The sequence below is a fragment of the Caloenas nicobarica genome, chromosome 27, assembly GCF_036013445.1.
Source record: "Caloenas nicobarica isolate bCalNic1 chromosome 27, bCalNic1.hap1, whole genome shotgun sequence".
NCBI classification, from domain to species: domain Eukaryota; kingdom Metazoa; phylum Chordata; class Aves; order Columbiformes; family Columbidae; genus Caloenas; species Caloenas nicobarica.
In genome coordinates this window covers 4,818,577-4,834,560 of record NC_088271.1, presented here as the reverse complement: position 1 = coordinate 4,834,560, position 15,984 = coordinate 4,818,577, and the positions used below count along the sequence as shown (strand labels likewise).

The 15,984-nt window shown below is 55.2% G+C and overlaps 2 protein-coding genes across 11 annotated transcripts; one reads left to right on the top strand and one right to left on the bottom strand.

The window, feature by feature from the left end:
• The first annotated feature begins 6,203 nt into the window (after nucleotides 1–6,203).
• LOC135999234 (killer cell lectin-like receptor subfamily F member 1) lies at nucleotides 6,204–9,913 on the top strand. The gene is made up of 6 exons (XM_065652795.1): nucleotides 6,204–6,303; nucleotides 7,013–7,099; nucleotides 7,508–7,687; nucleotides 8,074–8,234; nucleotides 9,027–9,142; nucleotides 9,790–9,913. Exons 1-6 carry the CDS (start codon nucleotides 6,204–6,206, stop codon nucleotides 9,911–9,913), a joined length of 768 nt encoding a protein of 255 aa, XP_065508867.1.
• LOC135999235 (C-type lectin domain family 2 member D-like) lies at nucleotides 9,520–15,962 on the bottom strand. Of its 10 annotated transcripts, none has more exons than XM_065652796.1 (8): nucleotides 15,731–15,962; nucleotides 14,264–14,341; nucleotides 12,495–12,624; nucleotides 11,999–12,055; nucleotides 11,490–11,582; nucleotides 11,204–11,388; nucleotides 10,981–11,084; nucleotides 9,520–10,555 (listed from the first exon to the last, which is right to left on the bottom strand). In XM_065652796.1, exons 3-8 carry the CDS (start codon nucleotides 12,517–12,519, stop codon nucleotides 10,399–10,401), a joined length of 621 nt encoding a protein of 206 aa, XP_065508868.1. In that variant the 5' UTR covers nucleotides 12,520–12,624; nucleotides 14,264–14,341; nucleotides 15,731–15,962; the 3' UTR covers nucleotides 9,520–10,398. The 10 variants fall into 10 exon arrangements, with proteins under 10 accessions (XP_065508868.1, XP_065508871.1, XP_065508872.1 ...); XM_065652799.1 differs by having other exon boundaries at nucleotides 14,264–14,338; XM_065652800.1 differs by lacking the exon at nucleotides 15,731–15,962 and adding an exon at nucleotides 15,423–15,648 and having other exon boundaries at nucleotides 14,264–14,338.
• Between the last annotated feature and the right edge of the window lie 22 nt (nucleotides 15,963–15,984).

Below are 15,984 nucleotides of genomic sequence, written 5' to 3'. Positions count from 1 at the left end.
TTGCCTATGTCCATCTACAAAACGCACGCCAAACACCAATTATGTGGAAGATGTGTCTGAATCTTAGACAATAACAAGTTTATATTACTCGCTGAAATGTTGCATTAATGGCATAGTATTCAAGCAAAGTGAAAGCTGTTAGTTCTTTTCCCCTTTATATCCATTTTTCTTGCCTTCTGTTCCTCAAGGGACGGGAACTGAGGTGAACAACACAGCCGATGGGTCAAAGGCATCACCAATCAGGGCCCAGTCCCACAGCACCCAAGAAAAGCAAGCAGCACCGACTCAGAGATATGTCCAGCTCCCACCAAGAGTCCAGACCATAAGACAATACGATGGTGATGAAGCAGCTCTGAGGTCAAGCCCAGTCTGGTGGTTGCTGGGCAGGCACAGGGTGACGAGGCAAGGCTGACGTCAAGCTCTAACCAATTAGGCCGGGGACTGGGATTCAGAACAACAGGGTCCACAACACAGCATGGTCACAGCTGTGTCTGAATCACTGAATCACAGAATAGCTTAGTTGAAGGGACCTTCCCAGCTCACCCAGTCCAACCCATGAGCAGGGACATCTGCACCAGCTCAGGTTGCTCAGAGCCCCGTCCAGCCTGGCCTGGGATGTCTCCAGGGATGGTTCATCCACCACCTCTCTGGCCAACCTGGGCCAGGCTCTCACCACCCTCAGAGCCAACAATTCCTTCCTCATGTCCAGCCTGAACCTCCCTCCTTTACTTCAGAGTCATCACACCTTGTCCTATAGCAAGAGGCCCTGCTAAAAAAACCGTCCCCATTTTTACTATAGGACTCAAAGAGAGAAGAGGTTTCCAGGCAATTTCTGGGAGGTACAGTGATTTTAATTTCAATTTTATTTTCTCCCTTCCTGTTCTTACAGCTATCCAAGGTGCAGCCAGACAAGGGCAGGAGGGTCCCTGCCCTGCAGTCCCTCCCTCGCCATTCTGGGGCTGATTTGGGGTTATTTTGCTGCGGCAGGGAGGCAAAGCCGGGCTCTGGAGTGGAGCGCGGTGGGACCCGAGGAAGGGCCTGGTTGTCCTGAGGCTCTGAAGGGCTTTGCCCTCAGCCCTGTCCCCGCTGGAGGGGACGCTGCTCCTGTTCCAGACGAAGATGTTGCAGCCCCTGTTGTCTGTGTGTCCATGCCCACCCTGGCCCCCCAGGTCTGTCCCTGTCCCAGGGGCTCCGTGCTGCTTCCTGTGTGGGGCCGTGTCCGTGAGTCCTGCAGGGACCCGTCTGTCCTGCTCCCCCCACCAAAGGGCGGCTTCCCCTGGGGAAGGGGACAGGGGACCCCCCCATTGTCTGTCCTGCTGGCGGTGACTCGGCCCTGGCGGGGCTCGGTGCCCTTGGGGGCTCATGGGCTCTGATTTGGGCTCATCGGGGCTTTTGCAGCTCTTGGGGCCGTTTCCCGGTGCCCCCTGCGCTCCCTCCCCCTCCCACACAGGCACGGAGCAGTTCTGGAGAAACAGCATTTAATAGAAAAACAAGAGAAAAGGTCCCAAAGCTACTCTAAGCCCCTCACCCCAAACCCACCACCCCCTCCTCCCGCACCCACTAACACCCCCCCAAGCACCCCCCTCCTCCCACACCTCCCCTAACCCACCCACCCCCAAACCCACCACCCTCCTCCCACACCCTCCAACCCCCCCAGGCCCCCAAACACACTCCCCCTCCTCCCACACACCCCCAGACCCCCCCACCCCCAAATACTGCACCCCTGTCTCCCAACCCCCCCCACCGTGTCCCCTGCTCTGGTCTAATCCCCCCCTCCCACCCCCCTGCTCCCTGCCAGAGCCCTGCGCTTGCTGGGGGGCTCTGCCGAGGGGCTCTGCCCCCGCTTCTGCCCCCGCTGCTCTGCCAGGGCAGCCTGGGCCGGTGGCAGCTCCATCCCCGCGTCCCTCCACAGCTCCGGGGGCTCCATGCCCAGCACATGGAACTCGGCCGTGCTCAGCACGGCCTCTCTGAGCTCGGGGACGCTGTAATCTGGGCTCAGAAGATCCTCGGGCAGCGCGAGGGACGAGAAGTCAGGCTGGGGGACGGCTGAGCTGGTGCCACCAGGGTGCCCTGGCCTGGGGCTGCTGATGGGAGTGTCCTGGGCCACCCCCAGCGCATCCAAGGAGCAGCCGAAGATCGTCAGGGCCTCTTCTAATGGCACCACCTGGGTTCCTGGCAGGGGGCCCGTGTGGTCCCCAGGAGCTGTGTGTTGGGGGGTGGCAGAGGGGCTGGGGGGGCTGGTGCTGCCCAGGGGGCTGGTGCTGCCTGGGGGTGTCCCCGCAGTGGTGGCCGTGCCGGAGATGTTGAGGGGTGCCAGTGGCCCCTCAACGTGCTCGTAGGTGGTGGCGGACATCGGCAGCAGAGAGGCTGGGGCCACCAAACTCCCCTGTCCAGGGGTGTCCCCAGTGTCCCCAGGCGTGGGGCTGCTGCTGGCACCAGTCTGGCAGACCTGCACCATGACCGCGGGGCAACCGAGGAGCTGCAGGGCCTCTTCCATCAGCTCTTCATCAGGTGTGACCAGGCTGGCTGCCAGGTCCGCAGGCTCTTGGATGGAGGAGGCAGCAGAAGGGCTGGGGGGGACATCGGTGCCCAGGGGGATGTTGCTGCCCAGGGGTGTCCCCATGGCAGTGGCCGTGCTGGAGTTGTCCATCTCTGCTGACAGCCCCTCACTGAGCTCGTGGCCGTGAATGGTTGTCGGCAACACCGAGGGAGCTGTGGCCACCACACTCCCCTCTGCACTGGTGGCCACAGGGTCAGGAGCTGTGGGGCCGCTGCTGGACCCATCCTCGGTGACCCCCACGGCGTCCCAGGAGACATCAAAGAGTCGATGGGCCTCTTGAAGCAGCATCTCCTCAGAGACATCCTGGTGAGCTGCTGGGTCTTCCTGGGCTTGGTCTTGGTGGGCAGCAGAGGAGCTGGTGGGGAAGTTGCTGCTCCGGGGGATGTTCCTGCCCCCAGGTGCCCCCACAGAGGTGGCCGTGACAGAGCTGTATGGCTGTGCCCATTGCCCCTGGACGTGCTGGGAGCCGGGGATGGAGGTCGGCAGCTCCGGAGGGGCTGGGGCCACCGCTGTGCCCTGGTGGCCGTAGGGGATGGTCCACTGGATGTGGAACACCCGGGGGTCAAACCAGCAGCCACATGGTGCTCTCTGCAGACCTGTGTGGGGAGAGGGAGCCGTGCTGGGCTGGGGGGACCATGGGCACCCCCCAAGCCAGCCCCCATCACCGATGGCCCCCGGTTCTGCCCAGTGCCGTATGTGCCAGGGGACAGGGGTGGTGGGTGCTGGGAGTGCCCGGGGTCGGGGAAGTTGAAGGGGCCGAAGGTGCCGGGGTGTCCAAGCAGACAGGGGTGCCGTACCTGCTGGTGGGGCCGGGGGTGCCCAGGCTGCGGGGAAGGGCTGCTCCTGCCTGGGCGGTGGGCACAGGGGGGCTGAGCCTGCAAGAGAGACAGGAGCCATGGCCGGCGGTCACCTCCGCTCTTGCCCCCAGGAGCGTCCCGGGCTGCAGGGCTCGGGGTGGGTCCTTACCTGGGGGGTAGAAGGTTTGGGGGAGCACAGACGGCTGCAGGAGCCGCAGAACCGGCGGGGAACAGGGGCCACGGGCTGGGAGCCGCAGTGGTGGCTGCGCCATGGTCCCTCTGGCTGTTGGTATCTAAGGACTCTTTGGGGTGTCCCAGGAAGGAATGTTGGGGCTCCCCGTGTTCCGCCCCAGCCCAAGAGCCTCCCCAGCTGCTCCTGGGCAGGGAAAGGGTTCAGGGGGGCTGGGCTGCCCCCGGCCCCCACGGGCGGCTCCCAGGGGCTGGGGCTGCAAGTGCCTTTGGCTGGAAGCCTTGGGCCGTTCCCAGAGCTGGGACATCCTTGGCACGAGGGGGACTCGGTGGGACGAGTCCCACGCCTGCAGTGCTGGCAGGAGGGTCCGGGCTGGGCAGGAGGGGTGGGCAGGGCAGGCGAGGTGGAGCTGTCGCACGGGATGGAAGGGAGAGCTTGGATGCTGCAGCCCTTCCAGTCAGACATGATGGGGCTCAGAGCCTCTGGGGGAGGATCAGGGGAACAATTTCTTCCCCAAAGGGCTGTGGGGCATTGGAACAGGCTGCCCAGGGCAGTGCTGGAGTCACCATCCCTGGAGGGGTTGGACAGACGGACATGAGGTTCTCAGGGACATGGGGCAGTGCCAGGGGTGGGTTATGGTTGGACTCGTTGACCTTGAGGGTCCTTTCCAACCAGAATGATTCTGTGATTCATGTTGTTCCTGATCATCCTGTGATTGTTTCTGTGTGGAGTTTGATTTGCCAAGCCGGGCTGGGCGTGCAGGATCTTTGTTTCCCACACGAGGGCTCTGTCCACATTGGCAAAGGCCGCACGTCAGGTTTTCCAGCAGAGCCCATCCTGACCCCGCCTGGCCCAGAGAGGTCGTGGCCAAACTGAGCCCCAGGCCCGGGCAGAGCTTGGTTGGTGCGGGGGCTGCCCGAGGGGTGACGGGGGAGCCGGCGCTGCCCGGGCCGGGGGCTGGTGGCGCCGGGGCTGTGGGCGCTGCCGAGGGCCGCGGCTCCGCTGGGTCCGCAGGGACCGGGGCACAAACCAGTTATTTCTCCTGGTGAGCGGTGATTCTGCTCAGTACGCTGCAGCTGGTGGGGCTGTTGTGTCTGGGCCGACGTCGGAGCTTTGGCTCATTTTCTCCCCAGGCAGCTCCAGCCCTGGGACGTCTCTTCCCGGAGATCCCCGACACAACCCGGGATCCGCGCGTTTGGTTTGTGGGCACCGATCGCAGCAGATCGAGGGATCCGCCAGCCGCTCCGTGGCCTCCGGGTCACCACGTATCCAGGTTCTGATGGTCTGTCAAGACTTTGGAAGCGGTTGTTGTAAATGAACGATCTCTCGGGGAACCTTGAGATCTTAATTCAGCCAATTTGTCTGCGAGAGAGCAGAACGCAGCTAGAATGTGGTTGTACGCAGCTTTTTCAGGTCTAAGATGAGTAGGGGAAAGTTTCATGAGCTTGTTCCTCGCCCTTAAGAGAAACAGAGGAGAAACACAAGTACAGAGTGTTTGATGTGATGCTGAGGGTCCCTGCAAGTTAGTTGCCTATGTACCCTCAGAAATTGCTTTGGGCTGCACATATAATAAATAATCAGTTTTGTGGTTTGCGTTGAGTTTTGTTGTTTGTTTGGGTTTGCGGGGGTTTTGTGTTGTTTTGTTGGGGGTTTTTTTTCAGGTTCCTTTTGCAGAGGCCAGTAAGAACTTTATGACATGAACCCAGATATTTGGAGCTCAATGGAGCATTTTTGTCCTGTGCTAAAAACGCATCAGCATGGGAAGGGACAAGAAAGACAGAAAGAAGAAAGACAGAAAGAATGACAAAGCAAGATAAGATGAAAAGAGCAAGGGGGAAAAGAGAGGGGGTGATGTATCCCCCTGTAAGCAGCTAAAGCAGGGGATCAACCGCAAGATCCAACACTTAATGAGGCAAATCCCACCCTGAAAGCAAAATGCATGTTATACCTTGTCCTTTATTTTTTGGGAGGGAACATCTCTGCTTTTTCATGTCACCTCCTTTCCCAGAGAGGATTTTTAATGCTGCATTCTCAGCATTCGCAGGAGCACGGAACCACGTGGATCCTCTGCAAATTTGCCCCTAGAAAGACTGAACAAGCCGGTTGTCATTTCTGTGGCTGGTTGCAACAGGTTTGATGTTTCCCGCATCACCAGCTCTGCTTTTCTCACCTGTGGGAGCAGCACCAAGACCCAAAGAGCTGCTAAAAATAAGACAAACCCCAAATCAACCAGCACCCTGCAAATTGCGAGTCACATCCTTGCTCTCTGCTGCTGGTGAAAAGCAGGTAGGAAATCAAGAAATATCTAGATATACATATATTTATATTAGTATGTGCCAGCACCAGCCTGTCTCTGGCACCAGGAGGAGGAGGAACCTGCTTTCCCCAATGGGTAAAGACCTTCAGATACCTCCCTTTCTCCCCCCAAGTTGCTTCAACACCTGGAAGAAGCAGCTGTGCGTTCAGAAGCAGCTCTTTGTGGGCTGGTGCAGCCAGCGGAAGAGCAGAGCGCGAAGCGGGGGACGTGACAGCCGGGACACGACGATGGGTGTGGGGTTTTAGCTGTGACTCCAGCCACAGAACCACCACTGCTGCTGGTCTCTGAGCTCGCTTTTGCTCTGGGGGGGACAAAAAAACCCCCTAGGTCTAAATCTTAATGCCGCGAAGGCAGGGACCGGCCATGGCGCTGACCACCGTCTATGCCAAGCCAGAGGTGCCACCGCGCTCGGCTCCCGGCGCCTGCGCGAAGCTTCCCGGTGAGTGAATTTGTTGGGTGCGGTTGTTCCGCTCATCCCGACCTTGTGGGGTTGGTGATGGGCGGGGGTTGGAGGAGCTGATATCCCTGATGCTGCCGGACCCCTACTCTGCAGGAAAGCACAGGGAAAAATGGATTTTCTGGGCCTTTCCCAGCGCTTTCCTGAGCTGATGGTGGCCAAAACCCAATGTTTTGCTCTCAAGTGGGTTCGTTACCCACCTCCAGCCCGGCAGAGAGCGATAGCACATGCAGATTTCTTTCCCATAGCCCAATTTTCTTGAAAAGGCAGCAAAAATACAGGCAACCCCCAAGGATACCCCTACCCCTTCACGCAGGGCTTCATGTGCTCATCCTTTTTTGCAGCTCAGCAATGCTGAGCAGGAGCCGCACAGCGACCTGCACCCTCTCGTTGTCACTTCAAGCATCCCAAGGGCTTTGCTTTGGGTCCTTCCCATCCCTGCAGCACCCTCAGTGCAGCACAAGGAGGAGAGCAGCCCAGCTCCCAGTTCTGAGGCTTTGCAGCTTTGCTCGCTGCAGCGTCCCCGCTCAAGCAAGCAAAGCAGCTTGTGGGTTTGCTCAGCTCCATGGCTCCTACAGACACTCGCGAGGTTTTCTCGCTAAGTCTCCTGAAACAAAGGGCATCAAAAACAGGGCAAAGAGCACAAAAAAGCTGCTTCCTCCCTCATTCCCAGTTCTGGTCCCTGTTGCAGGTCCTGGGTACTGGGCGCTGCTGGGAGCTGGATGGGTTGGGACCGCAGTCCTGACGGGCATCGTGCTGTGGCTGCTGCAGCGACAGGGTGAGTAGCAGGGTCTGTCACCCCAAAATGGTGAAAGTCTCCCCCCAAACTATCACAGCCCAACGCTGCCTGGGCTGGAGCGGATTTCTCCTGTATTTCTAGCAGGGAGCAGCTCCTGGGCCACCTCTGCAGCAGCGATCCCCACGGGGCAGGAGGGGAAAAGCTGCCAGCATGTCCTTCACGGGCTGATTTATCTGGTTTTGGAGCCTGTCCTGATATAAGTCCCTTTCTCCACCCTGATGGTGGTTGCAGAGACCCCAGGGGTGTCCTCCGCAGAGTCCTGTCCCCAGGCAGCACCTTTCTCTGTCCCCAAGAGCTGCTTTGCACAGGGATGTCACCCCAGCGGTTGCGTCCTCCGGTCCCAACACAGCAGCACGATGCTGCGGGTCAAACCCATCCTCATTTCAGGTGAAAACGGCCCCGTCCTGAGCCAGGACATGGAGACCCCGGCCAGCAAATGCTCCTGGGAAACCTGCCTGGTCACCACCAGCCGACGGGACATCCCGGAGTTCAAATGCTCCTTGAGTTGCTTCCAGCTGCAGCTGAGACAGCGGCTGTGTGAACAAGGGAGCCACAACGTCACAGGTACCACGGCTTCAGCATCACCCACAGCTTCAGTGCTGGGGACCTCACCTTGTTGCCCCCTTTCCATGTGGAAGGGGGACAACAAGGCCAGGAACTTTGGGAAAACACCCCAAGACCCCCCCAGTCATCCCAGTTGCTGTCCCCATCCCCATCGCCCTCCCCCTGCACCACCCTGTGCCCCATCACCTTCCTCCGTTGCCCCTCTTGCTTTTTCCCCATTACCAAGGGACATTTTTCCAGCATGGGCAGAGTCCACATGCCCCAAAAACGCACCTGGAAGGGCTCGAAGGGCAGGAAAAGCCTCAAATGTCCCAAAGGGGGGTGCCCCCAGCCCTGCCGCTCACCCCGCGGAGCCCAGGGGGTGAAGCAGCGCTCACACTCATCCTCTGCCGCAGGCACCTCAGCTTGCCGGCTCTGTCCCGCCGGCTGGCAGCCGTTCGCAGCCAAGTGCTACTGGGTTTCCACAAAAACCAACACCTGGGAGGTGGCAGCGGAGAACTGCGGGTACCAGCGATCTCAGCTGGTTGTGCTGGAGAGCGTGGAGGAGAAGGTGAATAACTGCGAGGGGGAAGGGCTTGAGCATCGCCTCTGCTTTTAGCTTTTTTTAAGCTTTTCTTTCTACAAAAAGCCACGTTGTGGTTGACCTTTCTCCTTCCTGGCTGGCAAAGCACCCAAGCCCACATGGCCAGTGTGATGGGTCAGGCTGAGGGACCTGGGGGGACCTTCTGATCTCTGACCTGCCTGAAAGGAGCTGGGAGCCAGGGGGGTCGGGCTCTGCTCCCCAGGAACAAGCGCCAGGACCAGAGGAAACGGCCTCAGGTTGCACCAGGGGAGGTTGAGGTTGCATCTGGGGAACAATTTCTTCTTTCTTGATGAGCTTGAGGGTGTTTTCCAACCAAAATGATTCTGTGATTTCAAGGGGAAAAAAAGCCTCAAAACATAAATCGGAGCTTAGGTGAGGTTAAGGGAAAAGGGCAAATACAGAAATGAGCTTCCAGGCTCCTCTGTCACCCCAAAAAACACTGCTTCACCGAATCATACACAGAGCATCCCAGGCTGGTTGGGGTTGAAGGGACCTCGGGAGATCATCCAGTCCAATCCACCTGCTGACACAGGGTCACCAGAGCAGATCACACAGCATTGTGTCCAGGCGGGTTTGAATGTCTGCAGCCCTGCCCATCACCTCCAGACCACACTCCCATCTCTCCCAAAGCACCCACCAACCCCTCCAGCCCCCAGTCTGCAACTGGGATGTGCCAGGCTCATCCCAGAACAGACCCTCATGGGCAGGATCAGGTCTCTTTGCCATGCGATCAGCTCTGAGTCTCTTCTCCTCTCCCAGGCTTTCATCAGGGAGATAAGCAGAAAGACCTCCGGAGCCTGGATGGGGCTGAGCATCAACCAGACACGCGGGCAGGAGTGGAGCTGGTGGGATGGATCCGCGTTACAAGAAGCCTTGTGAGTGCCCCTCACTCCGGTTCACCAGCAAGTTCCAATAACCCCGTCCCAGGGGAAATATTTCCCAGCCCGATGCTCAGCACAGACCCGGCTGCTCCCGAAATCCCCCTGGAGGCGGCAGCGACGCTCATAGGAGCAAATATAAACCAGAGCAACAGGGGCTCTGTGTCTGCAGCCCAGCTGCAAAACAGGGAAAAGAGAGGGAAAAAAAAAGCAGTTAAACCCTTATTCCTATCATATACCCAAATGCAAAGTGCAAAAATGGGGAAATTTCAATCCGTCAAAAAGCAGGATATTTGCCCCAGCTGTAGTATTTTTCACGCAGAGGTGCTGTCAGAGCCACAGTGACCCAGGTATATATTTTTAAAAAGGCCGTTTCCGACAGAGCTAATATTTATTAGTACACACATCGGGGTGTGGGGAGGGGAAATCATTTTTTGGGGTGAGCAGAGGTTTACCAACAGTTCTGCTTCCCCGACAGTTGGAAATCAAGAGGCAAACGGGTGCTACCATTCAGCTGAGCTGACAGTGGCTGTACCGGTTCAGGTTTTGGGGGGGAAAACACCCTAAAGAGATAAATATTGTCACTGGAAACACAGTGTCCGAGTGCACGACGCCAGGCTGATTGCCGTCCCGGTGCTCTCCAGGTCTCCGGTGCAGGGTCCCGTCGAGGCGAACGCTTGTGCTGCGATTTGGAGGGGTCAGCTGCGTTCCCACAGCTGCAGCACTCCATTACACTGGATTTGCCAGAAAAAAGCCACTGAGATATGAGCCAGAAGAAATGACACGGGAAAAACAGGACAAATTCAGTGTTGAGTAATTCACCAGGATGCCAAAACACATCCCAGAGCAGCGGGTGGGGGCTCCTTGCTGAGGTTGGGGTCTCCACTTTGTATTTCTGCCCCTTGCCTCCAGATCCTCCAAATCCAGAAAAAAAACAAATCCAAAACACACAACAACAATGAAGACAGGAAAACCAGCAGGACTGAGCTTCGCGGTGCGGCAGCAGCAAAGCAGGGAGTTTTCCAAACCCCTTGATTGTTCCCGAGTCTCCCCGCAACTGCAAACGCTGGAAAGACACTTGCGGTCAAATTCAAAGTGAGGATTCTTTGGTCTCAGCTTTGTGTCACCGTTGTCAGGAGTTTTGCTTTTGTAACCTAAAATTAAAATGAATTTATATCATCGCGACACTGGCTAACACGTCGTGTAGGGTTAATAGTAGCTTGTGGTTGACCCCCTCTGCCGAGGGGGCAATTTCAGGTGAAATTGGGAAGAATTTCTGAATCCTTCTGAATGGTGCTGGGCCGCTTTTGCAGGTGGCTGCAGACAGAGAATTTCATCTGGGAGCACCAGTCGCTGCTGATCCCATCCTGGTTGATATAGGCACATTGTCCCTTTCCCCGGACATCAAACCTGCATCAAAGAGCAAAAGGAAAACTCAAAGGGAAGCAAACGGGCTGCCGTCAGCCTCAGATTGGCAGCTGAGCATCTCCCAGACGGAGTAACAGCATGTGAGGAGCAGGGAACACCCTTCCCAGCACAGAAAATGCCCCATGAAGAACAAAACCTGCCTGGCCCTCCACAAAGGAGGGAATAGTGTCAGTTGTGTGACCCCAGGAGGGTTCATCCAGGGGTGCCCTTAACCCCCCGCCAGCATCTGCATCCCACAAACCCACAGACTCTGGTCCAAGCGCTTCAGCTCAAGCAAGAAAAGTCGTGCTTAATTGCTCTCACCTCAACACATTTATATATGTATATAATATATACGTGTCTTCTGGCATTCAATCCCCAGCCCAGCCCAGGACATGGTTATGTCCTCCAAAGAAGAAGGGACGTACAAGTTGTTGAAGAGAGACCCGTTGACCCATTTCCAAGGTCCAGAGTCTTCCCTTTGCAGACCTACCCAGTAGTGCAAGGAACGCCCATAGCGCAAGAGGAAACGCTAGAGTGGGAAAAAAATCAACATCAGATATGTATCTTCATGTTTTGCTCTCCAGGGGAATCCCAAATTGTCTTGGCAACAGCCGCTGACACACCGGTTCTCAGGAATTTCCCAATTACCAGCTCCTCCCAGCTGTCAATGGTGGCCAAATGTGCTCCGAGAGAAATGCACGAGCTCTGACTCCTGTTCCACTCCGCTTCATCCTCAATAAAGTAAAAGCACTTTTCCCTGTATCCAATGCCATTTTCCAGGCAGCCGGGAAGGACGCGAGAGGGGCAGGATGGACAGGACGGGCATCTCTTAACTGGAAAGAAGCAGAACACATCCTGGTGACTCAACCTGGTGGGTTTTCTCCAGGGGAGGGGAAGACTGTGGGGGTTGGCACCTCCATCCTCAGGCACTTACCCGCCAGCGCGATGATGGTGAGAAGGAACACGGCTACGACCACGGTGACCCCGATGGGGACCTTTTGATCCTTAATGCACTTAAGACTAAAACCTGGGTACAAACCACATGGAAGAGACACGAAGAGCAGCCCCAGCTCCCGCAGCTCTTGTGTTTCCCACTCAGGGGCCTTCGGCGCCTTTAAATACGGCCACAAAGCACATGGGGGGTACAGTGGGGTGCAGGCTCAGTTCAGGGGTGCATCCCAGTGCTTTCATCAGTCTCCAGGATTTTTAGGGCTGTCTGACCTCACTGAATCCTCTCCATCCCACCCCAACCACAAGAGATGGGCACCGTCCCCCAGACCCACCGTTTGGGCCACCCTGTGCCTCCCGCAGCTTGCAAACAGCTTTACTTCCATCATCCTCCTGCCCCTCTCCCCAGCTATTTTAACCTAAATTTTAGCTGCCCAGGTCACACTCGGCCCAGCCACAACCTCCCAGTGTCCCCATAACAAGGCTGGTGCTCACTGGTCCTTTGCTCTGCTCTCTGCTGCGGCAGCATCGTTACAGCCGTCGGGTCTTCGCCTGTGCCAAAGCAAGAAGCTCATGAAATGTAAAGAGTTACTGCTAATGCTCTGAAGTTCTTCAGTAGAAAATTACTAACTTTGGCTGTCTTTCTCCTGGGAAAGACATTCTCATTTCCCCTCCAGCTGGTTTACACGCACGGCAGGAAGGAAAACACGATTTCTGCCTTCAAAACACCATTACTCGCTTTGTTTTTCCAAACCAGCCTTGATTTTACCAGCTTCTGCCACCTCTGTTTGCCCTGGAGGGGTTTTGTCTCAATTACGTCCCCATTTCTTCAGCTCCAAGGTGTTTTCAGCGCCAGGACCCTCAGGTCACCCCACGTGCTGCTGGATGGTCCTTCAAACCCATCTGAGCGCCGTCCCCCAGCACAGAAATCACCCCCTCGTCTCCAGGGCGGCTCTTAAAGCCTCTGGGAAAGGGGATGGTGCTCAAGTACCTGCACCACTAAGAGCTTCTGCCATCCCTGGTGTGCGGAGGGGACAGACGGACCCTCTGGGGACGAGCGTGTCCCTCAGCTCCACCGGTCCTGCTCCGCCCGGGGCTTTGCCGGGGTGCACCTGCAGTCACTAAAATAAAAAATAAAATAAAAAAATAATAGTGATAATAAAACAACAACAACCAACCAGACAAAACTCATAATCCCCTCCAAACCTCAGTGTTGCAGTCACAGCACTTCTTTCTAAAAGCTCCTTCTCTCCTGTTCTTTCCATGTTCCAGCCTGTGTTCACTCTGAATTGTTGCTTCCCAAAACCTCCCACAACAGCGTATGTTTTTAAGACGTTGTCCCGGTTTTGTTAAAAACAAGACCAGTTCTCTTTTAGTGAATTTTCCTTTCAGCTAAGTACTTCAAAGTAACTGCACTTTTCTCAATTTTTGCCTGCATGTTTCTCAGACACTGTGCTCCAAGACAGAGAAGAGTGGCCAGTGGAATCCTGAAGAAGCTCGTGTTTAGATTTATTGCTATGACAGCCAAGAACACTGATAAGATTTCACAGGTTCCGTCACGAGAGGGGCGTATTTGCAAGGAGGGGCGGACAGAACAGGTGACTAAAACTGACCGTCTGAGTTTTCCATCCCATAAGCGTCATACACCCTGTGTAAGAGGGAGATCACGAGGGCCTCACTCTCTTCGACCATGGCCGGCATCCGAAGAGCGCCCTGCCAGCCGTGCCTGCAAATCCTAGACCTGAGGCCCCTATCTAAGGAGAAAGGCGGGGTGAGTGCCATGGTTTATTGTCGCCTTGCAATTAAACCTTGGCAGTTGTTCTTACAAACTGGTTTTCTAAACTCTTTTACTTGCTGACCTTTCCTAGACGTGGCCTTTTCCCAGAGCGCATGGAAAAACATTTTGGTCTCTCCTCAGAAACACAAAACCAGTCCCCCAGGAGATATTTGCAGAATATTCACAAGAAAAACCTCAGAGAAACAGAAAAAATGTGAAACAGAAAAAGCTACAGATGCTGTTGTCAACGAGCCCTTGAAGCCACAGGCAGCTGCAACTCCCATAAGAAAGAGCTTCTATGTTTATTAAAATCGTATCTACAGCCCTGACATCTGTTCCTGTTTAATGTTGGCACTGTAAACACATTTACATTATCTCCACCTGCACTTTGGATCTTACTCTGTTTGCATCAAGTATGTTCCAGGTGAGAACAACCTTCACGTGTTTGCAAAGCCAGGAATCAATTTTTTTTTTTTTTAAATCCTCAAACATTTGATCTTGAATAGGGTTGAAGTGATGTAGCATTTTGCTGCTGGCCCCAGCACCAAATTACTCCTGCTCCAGGCTGCAGCTTGGTGAGTTTTGGAGGAAAACAGCAGGTGATGGAGGAAGAGGAGCAAAAACACCAAGTGAGGAACAGCAGAGAAACCAAATCATCAGAAAATAGTCCCAAATACACTGGGCTTGTAGGAAGTAAAAGACTTTTGCATACCAAAAAGCATGTCTGAAATATTAAATGCGAACATTGTTCTAGTCCATGGCCTCAGTAGGAGGAAACTACAGCCAGTGGCACATGGAAATAAAGGCGCTCTTATGTGGTGCCCGAGGGATAAAAAAATCCACGCAGCAAACAGGACTGAATCCCTCATCTGACAACACCCAAATACTGCTGCAACAAGAGAAAAATCCAGCTTTTACCCGAAAAAAAAAAAAAGAAAGAAAAAAAGAAGAAAATTTCACTTCTCTGCAGGCTCCCAGCTCACCCTCTGCATGCTCAGCGGAAAATGGGCTTTTCCACACCAGCTTCTTGGTCCAAACCAGCTTCCAGTTTCCGGGAGCTGCTGGGAGAGGAGAGATAGATAAGAGATGAGAGATGAGATAAGACATGAGAGATAAGAGATGAGATGAGATGAGAGATAAGAGATAAGGGAAACCAACTTCCACTGCCTGTTCTTTCCTCCACAATAGAGAAATAACTGCAGGTCTCCCCCTCCATTCCCGCAGCCTCCAGCCAGCTGAGGGGTTTAAACCCACGCAGGGATGCTCTGTGCTCCTGAACCCCAAATGTATCCCCTACCCGTAGTACTGGAGCAAGAATCCAGCAAATTGAAACAACCCGAAGCAGCTGCTGAAAGCCACCCCTTCCACGTTGCTTCCTGCGGTAAACCCCTTCTCTGATCATTATTGTTGCCGTAGGAACCTTTTCTTATCACCATTTCTGGTTTGTTTTTTCAGTTAATATTTCACATTCTCCTGTGTCTCCCAAAGGGAGATCCTGGGGGAGCAGCCACATTCCAAACCCAGGTCAGGCTCCACCAGGACTTGCAGAATTGGGGCAAAGCTACAAGAGAGCCCAGGGCTGGACGCTGTGAGTACAGCAGGAGCAAGTGCTGTTGTTGCCGGATGCGATTCAGCACCAATAGTGGTTCTTCTCTGATGTGATGACTAAGTACCTCAAAAAACTTGGTTTTTTCCATGTTGTAATGCACCACTCCGAGCAGTCATGCGTGGAAATAAACACCAGAGGAAGTGCTGCGAGCCCAGCAGCATCAAAACAAACCAGGGCGGCTCAAAGACAATGTAATTTAACTGCAGAATGTAAAGCTACTGACCTTCCCCTGCTCCCTCCGGCACCAGCACGGAGCTCCAGGCTGTGCCGCTGTGTCCTCCTCCAGGGGACAAAAGAGGGGATGGAGACAGAGATGTATCCTCCCCCTTTGCAGCTTTTTCCTTTCCCCAGCTCCTCTGCACCAACCTTAGTAAATACGCTCACACTCTTTTTCCAGATTAAACCAGCTGCTTCAGTGAATTCCAGCAAGAAAAGAAACCACAGGGGAGGGTGGGCAGCAGAGACGGCATCAGCTCAAAAACATCCCCCACGCCGCAGCTACCGCTGCCCATCGTCAGCATTTTTGTACCCACCGGCCATGACAGCGACACGGCTGATTTCCAGGCGACAGATCCCACCTGCCGTCCCTACAAATGAATATTTGCCGCTTCCCCAGCCAAGGCCTCTTCCCCACGTGAAATACGCGGGTTCCTTTTCACAGTAAGCGCAAAAAATGAGCCGCAAACACGTCACCAAAGCTACTGCGGGTGCCAAAGGCAGCAAACGAAACTATTTATAGGCTCAACAGTGGGACGGTGATACCACATTTCCCCCACCCACAGCATAATTGCAGAGAAATCATCAAGAAAGGGCAAGTGGTGCTGGGGAGGAGGGGTTGTACCTGATAAAGACGCTGGTTTCTCTTCTCTTCTTTTTGGCAGAAATTTCGTGTTTTGATCGTGGGAGGAGACGCTCCAGGCAGGAGGAGGAGCTGGGGATGTCCCATTTCTGCACAGGGGTGTGTTCCCTCATCCAAGGCTGCGTTACGGGGCTCTTGGGGCCCCCAAGTCCTGATCCCCCCCAGAAGCAGCTGAAAGCAGCCGTGGGGCTGTTAGGGACGAACCCGACCTGGCTGGTGGGTGAACAAACCTCCCC

Coding starts and splice junctions, on each gene's coding strand:
- LOC135999235 (XM_065652796.1), bottom strand. CDS start 12,519: ATGGCAGAAGCTCTTAGTGGTGCAG. Junction 11,583..11,998: donor GAGAGCAGAGCAAAGGACCA/GTGAGCACCAGC, acceptor GTTTGTACCCAG/GTTTTAGTCTTAAGTGCATT. Junction 10,556..10,980: donor GGGTCTCTCTTCAACAACTT/GTACGTCCCTTC, acceptor TCTTTGATGCAG/GTTTGATGTCCGGGGAAAGG.
- LOC135999234 (XM_065652795.1), top strand. CDS start 6,204: ATGCCGCGAAGGCAGGGACCGGCCATGGCGCTGACCACCGTCTATGCC. Junction 7,100..7,507: donor GTGGCTGCTGCAGCGACAGG/GTGAGTAGCAGG, acceptor TCCTCATTTCAG/GTGAAAACGGCCCCGTCCTG. Junction 7,688..8,073: donor GAGCCACAACGTCACAGGTA/CCACGGCTTCAG, acceptor ACTCATCCTCTG/CCGCAGGCACCTCAGCTTGC.